Genomic DNA, 13,565 nt, shown 5'->3' on the forward strand with positions numbered 1-13,565 from the left:
TGAATTCTGGTTGTGCTCACCAACTACAAGAGATTTTCTGTGGTACACGCCGCTCAAAAAGCATTCCAAATGCTTTTTGTTTGACTTCCATCAACTAAAAACTTCTCATTCATACTAGGTGATGGTAGACTACTGATGTAGCCACATCTGCCCTGGGGCAGACTGGCAGAGGCGTGGCTGCCAGTAAGTGCCTACAGCCCCTCTGACCATCACCGGGGCATTCATTCACGTACCAGCGGGGCCTGGAGGCAGGGAAGGTGCCCAACCAGCCAACTGTTTGATCATTGGCCAACCTGCTCAACCACCGGAGCCACTGATGTGTTTTCGTTCCAGGCTCTCTGTACCTGCTGTTCGCTGTGTTTCTCTGGGGTAGACGCTGCTCTGGAGTGAAACCGTGTGGTGCTGCATGGAACTGTGTTTTGCTGCTTACTGGAGTAAAGGTGCAGAACTCGATTCTCCTCTCTCTAGTTGTTTTTCTGCGAACTGGCTGGGTTCTCAGTATTAGCTAACAAAAAACCAGCATCCTCCAGTTTAGCTTCAAACCTGCCGCCCGGTGGACGGCGTAGCTAGCTCTGCCGGACCCAGCCCACCGAGTGCCCACTTAAAGTGCAGCTTAAGGCCGCGTCACACAGCAAACACAGGTTGGGTCGCCACAGAAACTGCGAACAAACCCATTCAAGGTCCACATTTTCTGCCCACTTTTAGACCAAATGGAGCCCACTTGGCCTTGCAGGCTGGGAGTGTTGTCTTTCAAACCAGACCACATGTGGTTTACTAGTTACTCACTAGTTACTTTACTTACTCACTTGAAGTTGTGTGTGAAGAAGCACTGACCTAAGCATGGATCTCAACACGGATGCTCTCAAAATGAAAAATGACGAAAGGTTGTCTTCACTTCACAGTGTGTCGCTCATTTGCATCAATCCACAATGTTAATAAACTCTGTGGTTAATCCAAGTCCTAACCTTCTGCTATTACAAAGTCCAAGTAATCCTGGAAGTCCTTACTGCAGTTCCTTTAGTGACCACTAGAAGGTTACAAATGTAAATTCTTAGCAACAAAATGTATTTGCTGTCAGGGGTTGGGGTCAAAAACAGATCTTTATCCATTAAAAAATGCGTGTGTGTGTGTGTGTGGGGGGGGGGGGGGGGTGTCTTAAAAAGAAACAAAATGGAATGTGGGGGTTTGGAGGAATAAAAATGTTACCAGAACATCCGAAAAATATTTGATATTTTCTAAAGACAGACTAAACTCTGTGTACATAAATGAAACTTTTATTTTCTCACCTTTGCAAACACGAACAGTTCTAACATTTTTATTTTGATAAGCCACAGCCATGCAGGCATTCTCTAGCTAAATCTAATACAGTCAAAGTTTACAGCAGGAGCCATTCAGACTGAGCTTCAGTGTTCTTCACTTCACCCTTTCCAAGGTGGAGTTTTGAGGTGGGGCTCGAAGCGCCGAACATTTCTAGTAGTTTCAATGTTTTTCTTTTAAACATTTCTTATGAATTCAAGCTCTAAAAAGATGTCAACTTTTTTGAAACATTGAGCAAAAGTTGAGCAGGTATTGTGGAAAATAGTTGTTTGATGAAGCAGCCTCTTTTTCTATCGTTTGCAGCACAACTCTGTGGGAAATGCCCCATGACTCGTTTGTGTGTTGAAACCATCGACTGTATCTGAGAACTGGACCGAGTGAGTGTGACGACGCCCATAGATGACGGATGACGTTCACTACGCAGTGATTGGTCCGACTCCGTCTTAGTCAACGCTTCTATGGCAACCACTTTCGCCAATCAGTAGTGAGCTCTTTGGAAGGCCACACCCCTGTGATTTGACAATCAAACATTTAGAATGTTTGACAGGAGACCACATACTTTTCTTGAGGCATCTGATTGGTCAGTTTGTAAAGGTTGTGTCACACAGCCACTATGTACATTTTGAACATTTCCAACTCATGAAATTTCCGTCTTTTGAGATACACTAGTGACATCCCTAAGTGTTTCTTGCGTACGTCATTCGTCAATGCACTCAAAAATGCGCATGTCCGTTGAGGGTTTCGGCCGACGGGTTGTTACCTGAATTCGGTTTTGAACTGTTCAAAGTTTTGGGTTGGTTGATAATTACACAGTTTACACGTTTTTTTACGTACTTTATATGCAATTATTAGGTCATTCGTACATGTGCACACGCAAATTTGTGGCTTTCCACAACCGTTCCACACGTCTAACAGACTGTTTAAAACTTTTGGTCGGTTGAGAATAACATAGTCTAAGCGTATTTTTGTTTATAGTTTATGCGCAGTTATTACGTAAATCTTACGCAATTGTGTGTGATTTTTGCATACGCAAATTTGTGGCTTTACATGACTGTTCCACATCACGCATTTACCATTGATGTATATTTTTTATACTGCATATAATGCCCACATGGCACTTTAAAATTATGTAACTGACGCATGAATTCCTAATAAATTGCAAAAAAACTTCGCAATAGTCACTCACAGTTCATGTTCTACAATGATTTACATGTTTTTTGCGTGGTTTATTCGTGCTTCTCCCATGGTCTTTACGTGGTTTATTCATGATACATCAGTAAAAATTTCACCTGAAGACCACAACTTTTCACACATTTTCCAAGTATATTCACATATGACCATTGTTTATCTTTTCATATGTGCATAATGTATGTTGTGTCTGTTTGACACGGCCTTAAATTTAGTAAGTTGCACTACAGAAATAATAAAAACATTTGCTTTAACATGAAAATGTTAAAAAAAAGGTAGCAGATTAAGTATGGTGAACGGGCTCTCAGTCCAGTTTTCATTTACAGTCAATGGTTGAAGTATGCTTTCTTGCTGGGAATCCATTTACTTCTTTTATACGGGTCCAGTTTTCTCTATGCAGATGTCCACGTCTTGTCTTTAAGCATCTTTCGGCTGTCTTTGGAGGTTCATGTCCATCTGACCTGATTTCTGCAGGTCTTGGTTCCTTCCATCTTCAACTTTTACACATTTTGAAAAACCCTAAAGGGAAACTATTCCCTCCCGACACATTTCTGAACAGTTTTTTTAATTAAATCTTCTCCTGTTTCCAACATGTCAAACCATAACTTCACCCTGTCTTAACTTTCTTTAAGCACGTGAACAGCAGCGGTATGGTATCAGAGGCTTGAAGGACAGCTCTGAAATCAGTCCTTTCATGACCTTATCGAACATGAGTTGTGTCTGTGTGGAGCTGGAAGGTAATACATGTCTGAAACCCACAAACGGTAGAAACTCCAGGGCTTGAGGAGTCTTCTGGATCATCTGGGTGTTCTGTTGGTTCTGTGTCCTTCATGTTCTTCAATCACATCCTTTAGTTAAACTCAAACAAACTTGGTTCCTGCAGCTGATCAGAAGCAGATCCTGCAGAACCCCTTTGAATCTTTCTATGTGGTCTTTCAGGTCCAAAGGAAATTTCTCAGACCTGGTGGTTCAAGACAGCTGCTTCATGTCGTACATTGGCACCTCTGACTCTTCACTCTTGCCCTCGTCATCGGCTGGCCTGGCGGCGCGTGGGCTGGTCTTGCGGCCCTTTGGGGGGGGGACTGGCATGGCTCCCTCGGAGGCTCCCTCCTGGCCCTCCGCCACAGTCCTCTCCTTTCTCAAATTGAGCTTTGCCGGAACGGTCTTGGTGATGCTTTCCTTCAGCCTCTCTCCAGACTGCTTCAGCCTCTCTCCAGACTGACGGATCTTCTCGCGCCTCTCTGCAGTGACGATACGCTCTCCCAGTTTGTTGACTTTACTGCTCATGTTCTCCTTAGAAAAGGTGGCTTTGAAGCTCTCTATGCGGGTCAGCCCCGTCTTCTTGGCTCTGCCAGCTGCTGAGGAGTCCGCCTCCTCCACCACCATGTACTCCTCATCAGACTCTGGGGGGAGCTCGAACTTGTCCGGTTCCATTTCAGCTCTGGCTGCTGCAGCCCCACTGGACTCAGCAGGCTCTCTTCCTGGTGTGACAGCTTTCACTTCCTGGTCACCCTGGGGGAAACCACATGAAAGAAGGTGAACACTGCTGTTCTCCACAAGCAGGAAGATCCCACAACTGCAGCATTTTATGAAGTTCCTGGACAAAGTAGAAGCTGATGTAAGGTTTAAATATGTCCATGGGTAAAGTGTGTCACGCAGACCCGGTTTGTGTGCAGGTTTTGATCCTGGCTCCACAAATAAACAGCAGCACCTGTTTTTGCTGCTCAGTGCTGGACTGCAGGAGGCTAAACATATCGTGGCTGCATCAAGAGTGCATCTGCCAGTAACCCCGATATCAGCTTTCAAAAAAATGTTGAGGCTGTAGAGAGGGTTAAACCAGGTTCAAACCCTTAATGCCCTCATTCCTATATTGGTGGATTTGAGCTGTTCAGCCACAGCCTTACAATGGAGTAAGTTAAAGGAAGAAACCTTTGACCTGCTGTCTCAGTTGTTCCCCAAACTCTTTATAAACCTGAAACAGAAAATAACAAGCTCACGGTGTTCCTAGATGAAGCCTCCATAACCAAGAAAAGATAAAAACATGATGATGAATACAAAACATGTCCAAATGTCTGTAAGCTGTCCCATTATAACACTTGAAGGAAGTCCCAATACTTTCTCCTAGTAACTCCACTGAAGCATTAGTCCCCACAGTATGTGACACTTGAGATGATGATATTTCCAAAGCACCTTAGCAGGAGATGAGGCAGAGTCTGCAAACAGGCAGTAAGTGACTAACCATCAAAATCTCTCTTACAAATGTAAAGATTAAATACTTTAAAAGCATTGGGTTAACCTTTTTAATACTGAATCTTTAGCTCTGGTGTTTATGCTTATCTGAACTACCGAAACTCAAGGACTTGTTTGCTTAGTTAATGGAATGGATTCTGAAGCGGATTCTTTGCGCCACTATACAACACTTCCCTGCTGTAAAGTTCCTCCTTTTTTCTGCTCCGGGATCCTTAGGAATTACATTACTTGCATAAACGGTCAAAGAGTTACGGTAATCCAAAAAGCATGGGTTATTGCCTGTCGTCGACGACATCTCCAGTTTTAAAGGTTTAAAATCTGTTCCTGTTTGGCTGCTTTTGGTCAGCACTAACTCAAGAATCACTTTTACTGTCGAATTTAAGAACAAGTAGATTTTCTGGGTTTTCAAACTGAGAAAAAGCCTCTAGCTTCATGTTAGATTTAGCTAGGCTAATCTGACTTTCTTTGGGTGTTGGATTGATATGCAAATCTGTAAAATGTACACAGTTGAAAGAGGCTTGGTGTAAACCGCTGCAAATCTTAAATAGACGTTTTGACCCTTGTTCTATCCTAGGCACTTTGACATTGGGAGTGAGGTCATCTAGACCCCACTAGACAGTGCGCTGAACTTTTTTCTTCAATGATTTGTGATCTTCACTGGTGTCCATGCATTCTCCCTTTTAAAAATGCTCTAGAATGGTTTGAACATGTTTAAGGTTTCAGTGACACAAAATTTTACACTTGGAAAATCCTCCTCAGTTCGTCTTTATCTTTCAGAGCATCGAGGGTAACTGCAGCTTAAAGACTGTGTCACACAACCACTGCATACAATTTGCGCATATTAGGATGCAAATAGGTTATACATAAATATGCGTGGAAAAAGTGAGAGAAGCTGCGGTCTGAAATTTTCACAGATCTATCACAAATGAACCACGCTAAAAGCACAAAAGAAGTACGAATAAACCACGCAAAAAACACGTAAATCAAAGTAGAACATGAACCGTGCGTGATTATGGTGCTCTTTACATATATGTAATTCATTTCGTAATTTTAGTGTAATATGTGCAGAGTATACATGATATAAAAGTTATATTTCGGGGGTACCTGCGTGAAAAGTCCGTTAGATAGGGAACGGTCATGGAAAGCCACAAAATTGCCTATGCATCTTGCAAAAATCCCGTAAAATTGAGTAAGCTTGATTTAATAATTGCGTATAAACTAGGAAAAATACGCTTAAACTGTGTAACTCTCAACCGACCAAAAGTTTTGAACAGCCCAAAACCGTATTCACGTAAAGATCCGTCGACCGAAACCCTCAACGGACGTCTGTGCACATCGACTAATGTCGAATACACGAAACACTCATAAATTACTAATTTCACGCATGGATCACAAAAGACCAAAATTTCATTTGTTGAGCATGTGCAAAATGTACATAGTGGCTGTGTGACATGGCCTTCAAATACTGCAATTGACAACAACTGGTCTGAGGTGTAATGCTAGGTGGTAGATTTGCAGTGCATTGGTCTCCTCTAGGCTTAGACGACAGATGATGGATTATTTTTACTTGCAAAGGAGAAAGTGGATATGTTGGAGAAGTGCTGCCAAAGAATGATATTTATGACTGTAATGAAAGTGTAAGAGATGTAGATGCAGAAAACAGGGACAGATGGAAGCAGTTGATGTACAGCATGAATCCATGAAGTGACCAACAAGAGCTTTGTCTCAAACTGACAATTCCTCCATGAGTCAAACCTAAAACTAGCATCAGAGCAGGTTGCAGCAAACAAAGTGACTGGATCAGGGTTGCTAGTGGACAGGCACACATCTATATTAGGAGATGGTGAAGGTTCGTACTCAGAATAACCCTTGTGTCAGTGCTCAGCTGGCCCAGTCACTTACAGAACAGCAGCCTTACCTCAGGTCTGACAGCTCAGCACATGCTGCCTGATAATCGGGCTAAAGAATAAGACAAGAAATGTTTGGATGAGGTTTGTTGTCTTGTTTGGTTGATTTTTTTAAATTTTAAACAAAGAAAGGGAGCAATAGTGAAAAAAATGGATGAAACCTTTGACAATGATTTCTGTTGTGTTGACAATGAGGCACGTTTGGGGCAAAAACTGGTCACTTTTTCTATTTTTGGTAAAATGTCATTCTTGGCAAGTGCCACAAATAACATATAAATTCTAATATGCCTGACATACTGCAAGCGTAGTACAAGTCAGATATCTACCAGGTGCCAAGATCCATGCCATCTTTGGCTTAAATCAAATGTCATAAGCCAAGCCCGGCAGAAATAACCACGAGTTTAGAGACAGTCTACTAACAGCACAACTGGACTGTTACAGAGCCCATCTGATCCCAAAGTATGCTTTGGTAGCTGTGATGACTCTGGTGCTGTTCTCAAGCACAAATCGTTCTGTATTCTTACAGAGGTATGGCATGGCGCCGGCCACTGGACTCAACCATTCTTTAAACAAGAAAAATGGAGAAGATGAACAGAAACAAATGATTTGAACCTGAAAGTGATTAGCTGTTGGGGTTTATTGCTTAATAACAAAGGAGTTGTGGTTTATTTCCAGTCATCTTTATGTGCCAGAGTTACATCTGAGTCTTGGAGATGTTCAAACCCAGTTTAAGTTCAAAGTTGGGATAAACTGTGGTTCCAAATGATTCACCTCTGCTCTGACAAGGACTCTTTAACTCTTGATACATTTTTAGAAAATCACTGCATCCTGACATTAATGTTATGGCTACAGTGTAAACTCCTACCTCCGTTACAAATCTGATAATGTTCATGCTAGGTCATGTGAATTGGGTATTTCAGCAACAACACTGCTTATTTTGACTTTTTTAAATCTGAATTTCAATAACATGAAAAAGAGGAAACTCAAACCAAAAGCTCAAACATCAGCACAAATTTTAAAGTTTGTCCAGGAATATGAACCCTGTTACCTTTACAGGTTGTGTACATTGACTGTATATGAGAACTGGACTGAGTGACCAATCCCCACTGGAGTTCCAAACAGGAAGTACCTGCTGGTTCTAAAAAGTCCAAAATCCCATAGACGTCTATAGAGAAAGAAGCAGCTGTTGTTCAGTCGTTCTATGGGTCAGAATAACCATGCTTACTCTGACAACTTTTCAACATATTCTTGCTAATCCTAATCTCTTTTTTCGTTTTATTTGCCTTTCTTGAGTGGGGGCCGGTTTAGCTCGTGCTGGTTTGCAGCGCCCTCCATCTGTGAAACCAGGGTTCAATTCCAGGCTGCTCCCTATTCCCTTCTCTGCTGCTTTGCCAGTCCCAAGCCCAGTTGGATTGAGAGGGTTGTGTCAGGTAGGGCATCTGGCATAAAACATTGCTAAGTTAACCATGCAACTCATCCTCAAGGGAGGGTTGTTTTGCTGTGGCAACCCCTGATGGGAGAAGTGAAAGAAGATTTGTCTTTCTTGAATTTTTAAGTCATAAACTGACCAATCAGATGTCTCAATAAAAAATATGACACATTTTCCTGAGCCCACTCAGGAGGGGGTCGGAGGGGTGTGCCCGTCCAACAAGCTCAGTCCTGATTGATGAGATTGGTCGCCATAGAAACAATGACTCACAGGGACTTGGACCAATCACTGCTAACTAATTTCTGGTTCCAACAAGATGACATCCGTGTCACAAAATAATGTCGACGGAATTGACTTCATAGTCGGAGGTATTCATTTTCTGAGGGCGACATCACACTCGCTCAGTCCATTTCTGATATACTGGCAATGGTTGTGTTATAAAGAGATGGGAACTCAGCAGAAGGAAAACCTAAGGTGTGTGGCCAAAAAAACAACTAAGGAATACACTGCTTCTGGAGCTTCAACAGTTTTTGTTGCTCTACTAATCAATGTTCTGTGATCTTAAAAACCCTGATTGGACAGTTACGGTCTTAAAATACAAAAATAATACAGAAGCTTGTGTCACAATGACAATAAATAAAAGATAAGAGCACAGCACATTTACATCAGGCTCAACAACGTGCGTTCACGGGTTCACTTCCAATGAAGATTGTATATAAACGCGTGTTTCGGGGGTTCAGAATTCAATACTCTAACATTCAAACGTGGCTACGCAGGTTTTTAAGTCTGTTTTTGGGTTCTACTTACAAAATGCACAGCAATTCAACGCGTGTTAAAAGTTAAACCAGTTGAACTTTGACCAATCAGGGGGTCGGATTGGTAGTGATGTATGGATGGGGTCCTTTTTTATTCACGTAAGTGCCAATTGTTTGACCATTTTTCATGGAGGAGAAATGAATAATTGCAGTTTGTACCCATCCAGAATTTTATTACACCAAGTCTTTTATATATCGGAAATATGTGGAAGAAAAAGCCTGAAGCAAAATTCACCAGATTTGCACCAATTCACACCAAACCTCTTTTAACTGCATGCTTATTTTGGTCAGGAACACAACGCCATATGCTAAAAGTGCGTTCAAGAAATAATGCATTTTTGAACGCTCCCACACATGCCCAGTGTGAATCCTTCCACTCAGATCAATCATCTGATGATCTTATGAATAAATGTTTCACCTGAAAGTCTGAAAAGAACAATTTCACCCTTTTAATTGTTACAATCCAAACCTTATACTGTGTGTGTTTTAAAATATTTTATGAAATTAAACGAACCATTTCAAATTGTCTTGAATTGTGAAGACTGGTCATTAAATTGAGTACAGAGCAATGGAGGGTTGAACAGTGTCAAAAGCTGGTCAGTGGTTCAAATCCTTGACTTTCCACTCACTGTCTCCCCAAGACTCCAACCCCAGATCTTTTTCCATTAGAAGAAACCTGTAAGTTGCAGTTAGTTACCATATAACTAACTGTAAATGTGAGTGTCTTCCAGATTTTGACCACTAGATGTTTGCATTTTCTCCTTCTAGTTAAGATGAATGTAAGTGCCCCCTCTTTTTGAAGTACTTGAATGTTAAAAATTCACACACCTAGATCTTGTTTATTAATGGAGACTTAAAGACAATAAGATCTTGAATTCTTAGATTAAAAACCCTGCTTTGCTTCTCTGATTCTTGGAGAATGGTCTTTTCATGTAGTGCTTGGATTCGACGGCTAACCTTTCAGCCTGCTGACGGCTATGCAGAGCTAAAATAACCAGATCACCATCGCTTTGGCAGCTGAGAACGCTGAAGGCCAAAGGAGTAAAATGAACCTTGATGAGTGTATGTGTCTATGAGTGTGTGTGTGTGAGTTGAACAGAGATTTTTCGATGAATTTTCAAAGTACTCATAGCCAAAAAAAATCATAAATCTGACTGATATGCTGGATTTTGGAGAAAAAATTGGGTTTTAGTTACTTAAACAACAGGAGAGGAAGAAGTTCTCAGTTCTGTCCTTTATTTTTAGAAGCTTTCACAAATGCTGGTTCGTCAATCACTAGAGTAAACTAAAAATGTAGCTGATAATTCAACCTCCTTCAAGTATTTTAACTCAGCCTGTTGATTATTTTACATGAACTTGACCAAAAACGATTATCCAACCTTATTACTCCTCGTTATAAGGAAGATGGCCTCTTCAATTCACATCTTCATTCCCTTTTCTGCAAGGGCAAGCTATTTTGACACTAATGTTTTCATCTTTAACTTCCTGGTTGTTTTACTTTAACTGTTTCACTCACTGAAGGGTAAAAACTCAGATTAAGTATTTGTTTTTTCCGCAAATTTTCTTAGTCTGCCAATCTGCCAAATCTCTGGAACCACATCATTATTTGCCTGTGTTTTAAATGAATGCAATCTAGACTGCACATAGATTATAACTGCCTGATTTTTAGATCTTTATGACCGCTTTAGCAGATACCAAGGTCCTGGGAGGAAGTACTGAGATATTTTGAAAAGTCTATATGAAGAAACCCTGAGATCTGAATCAAGAACCCTCTTGGTTTGAAGAGAAAAACCTTCATGTTGGCCATTCTGAACACTTCCCATGTTTGACACTGAGACGTCAGAGGGGAACCAGAGATCACACAAGAGCAGTTGATCAAGTGTGTGTTTGCAGCCTCACCTGGTAAATGACCACCCTGAACTTGTTCTTGGCGAGCAGGTCTCCCTGGGTGGCTTCCACCTTCTTCACCCTGACGTTCTGGTTCTCCACTCGCACCCTCACATCCTTGATGTGGCGGCTGACCTTTCGGGTCTTCTCCAGCAGCCTGTCGACGGTGGAGCTGGTATTGGCGTGGTCGTTGGTTAGCTTGATGATGTCGGTCTGGATGGTCTTCACCGTGTTCTCCAGCTCCAGCTGACGCTCCTCCATGCGCTGCTGTGTGGTCTGGACGCTGTCCATGAGGCCTGCCACGCGCTCCAACAGCGCCATGATGCCGCCCGCATCGTCTCCTCCACCTGTTGGCAAACCCGGCTTGTCTGCCATGCTGGTCTCTTTGGTCACTATGCAGTCTGTTGGGTGGATGGTTTAAGTCCGGTGATCCAAATGAGACGAGATGAGGTTAATCAAATCCAGCACAATAGTTAGTGGTGATGTTTGGCCATAAAGAGGTGCCACAGTTCAAGAGGTCTAACGAAACCAGAGTGGAGGTCTGTATCAGCCCCCCTAAAACTGGAAACTGACCCTGTAAGAGCCTGGATGGGTTGATAGCCTCCACCCTGCTGGGTGAGGGGGGGCGGAGATGGTGAGAAGAAGGGAGGAGAGGGAGGGATGGGGTCAAGTAACTGGACTGCTAAAGAAGAAATGCCCAAGTGAGGATCTCCTTCCATGCTTATGTTGTTCAGATGCGGCCCTCCTCAAGGTCCAGTAGACCCCCACCTTTGAAGCATTTTCAAATGGACATGTGGATCTTTAATCGGTGAATGTGAAACAACGAGTGACGCAGATCCTAACATATCTTTGATGCTAAAAATACTTTCCTGGTAAAGTGACTCTCTCCTCTTCTCTGGGGAACGAGTCTATTACAGGGTTTGGAAACCCCCTCCCATCTACCCCTCCATCATCTACTCATCAGGTGTCACTTTTTCACTTCTGTCATAGGGATTTGTCCATTTGGGTCCCCACCTGCCCCCACAGCTGTTGCTACAGCTGTCTGTGTAGATTCAGCTAGCTCAAACAAAAAAATCTGTTGAAGCCCTGGTAATGCGACTGTATGGAAACTGCATTTCCCACAATGCCAGAGCCACCTAGTCTGCTCATCTTCATGATTAATACAGTTGAGATGTACAGCCCTTGACTGTATATAAGAACTGGACTGAGTGACTCCTCCCCCCTGTCGTTCCAAACAGGAAGAACCCGCTGGCTCCAAGAATCCCATAGACTTCTATAGAGAAATAAACAGCTGTTACTAAGTCATTCTATTGGTCAGAATAACCATTCTTGCTCTGATACCTTTTTAAACATGTTCTGTTTGTGTGATAGCAAACAGCAAAAAACCCATCTAAGTTCTATAGAAACTGCTAAAAGCTGTATATGTGGTGACTGTGGGGTAACTTTCTGTGCTTCTATGAGGCTGGATTCAAACAATGCAATAACCCTTCTGCTATCCTATGACCCCACCCTTACATTGACGTGTTCTCCCTACCATGACAAAGGTGGATAAAGGTGGAAAGATTTCATCCATGGACACCAGTGAAGATCACAAATCATTGAAGAAAAAAGTTTCAGTGCACTGTCTAGTGGGTCTAGATGACCCCCAAACCTTTGGGTTTCTTTACCCTCCATTGTTTCTTTCTAAAAGAAAAGTTTTTGAGTGCTGATAATTGTGCAACTCTTGAGTCCCTGTCCACATCTTCTAATGGGAGCCATTTGCATCACTGCTCTGAGCAAACGTCTAGCGCCCTGGACCAGCTGAGGAAGAAACCTTAGAGGAAGGTGCTGGCACAAGAGAAAGACAGGAGGTTAGAATTCAAATGAATGAAGGGGACTCCCAGCAGTTAAAAGCCCCCCACCAGCTGCTCCCTATTATTATCCTACAAGCATTGCTATATTTACCACCCGCCTCTGTGACAGACACAAGGTCAGGTTTGGAAGGTTTTACATTGAAGGAAATGACTCTGAAGATGTGAAGAAGAGAGAAGACACTTCTTCAGCCATTGTTTTAAACCTGAAGGAGTGGAAACGACTCAGATCAAACCGGCCAATGAAAAAGAGGCAGATGACGAGTGAATGGTTTGGGGTAAAATGACAAATAGCAAACAAAATAAGCTATTATTGTCTGGTTCTGTCAGAGGAACTAATAACTGATGAAGTTGATTGACATCAGGCCAGTAAGATGATCATCTACAATAGGACATTTTAGGGCAGAATGATCGCTCAGCAAGACAATACCTTAAATCATTTTTATTTTTTCTTCATCGTCAAACTGCAGGCTTTACAAATCTCATTGTCTACACTAGGGAACATGAAAACTTTCAGAGACGATGTAACAGTGGTGTGAATGTTGAAATTCTCTGTCAAAAGAAAAAAACTTTCAGAGAAACTGGAAAATTCAGTTTCATGTAGAAGTTAAAGAAATGATCAAACTTTATACATCCTTTCCTAATTATTATAGATCTGAGGAAGTTAACCAAAAATTTAGTTGGAGCAAAAAGTAATTCAGTAATTCATATAATGAGTAATTCCTTAAAGACTGACTCTGATGAAAATGGTGTTTTTAACATTTTCTTGTGATACTTTTCTGATGATGGAGAACATATAAGAAAAAGAGTATTTTTCTTAAATATTTGATTATTTCTCTAATGATATGAATCAGGAGTAGACAAAAAAGGTCGTTTGAAAATAATTGCTTCAGAGAAACAAGAAAAAAAAACGGCGAAGAAG

The 13,565-nt window shown here is 41.9% G+C and overlaps 1 protein-coding gene across 1 annotated transcript; it reads right to left on the bottom strand.

The window, feature by feature from the left end:
• Nucleotides 1–1,257: 1,257 nt before the first annotated feature.
• LOC101159866 (caveolae-associated protein 4a) lies at nucleotides 1,258–11,548 on the bottom strand. The gene is made up of 2 exons (XM_004080825.4): nucleotides 10,806–11,548; nucleotides 1,258–4,017 (listed from the first exon to the last, which is right to left on the bottom strand). Exons 1-2 carry the CDS (start codon nucleotides 11,166–11,168, stop codon nucleotides 3,475–3,477), a joined length of 906 nt encoding a protein of 301 aa, XP_004080873.1. The 5' UTR covers nucleotides 11,169–11,548; the 3' UTR covers nucleotides 1,258–3,474.
• Between the last annotated feature and the right edge of the window lie 2,017 nt (nucleotides 11,549–13,565).

This window comes from Oryzias latipes, chromosome 20 (assembly GCF_002234675.1).
Source record: "Oryzias latipes chromosome 20, ASM223467v1".
Classification (NCBI taxonomy): domain Eukaryota; kingdom Metazoa; phylum Chordata; class Actinopteri; order Beloniformes; family Adrianichthyidae; genus Oryzias; species Oryzias latipes.

Coding starts and splice junctions, on each gene's coding strand:
- LOC101159866 (XM_004080825.4), bottom strand. CDS start 11,168: ATGGCAGACAAGCCGGGTTTGCCAACAGGTGGAGGAGACGATGCGGGC. Junction 4,018..10,805: donor TCAGGGTGGTCATTTACCAG/GTGAGGCTGCAA, acceptor GGTTTCCCCCAG/GGTGACCAGGAAGTGAAAGC.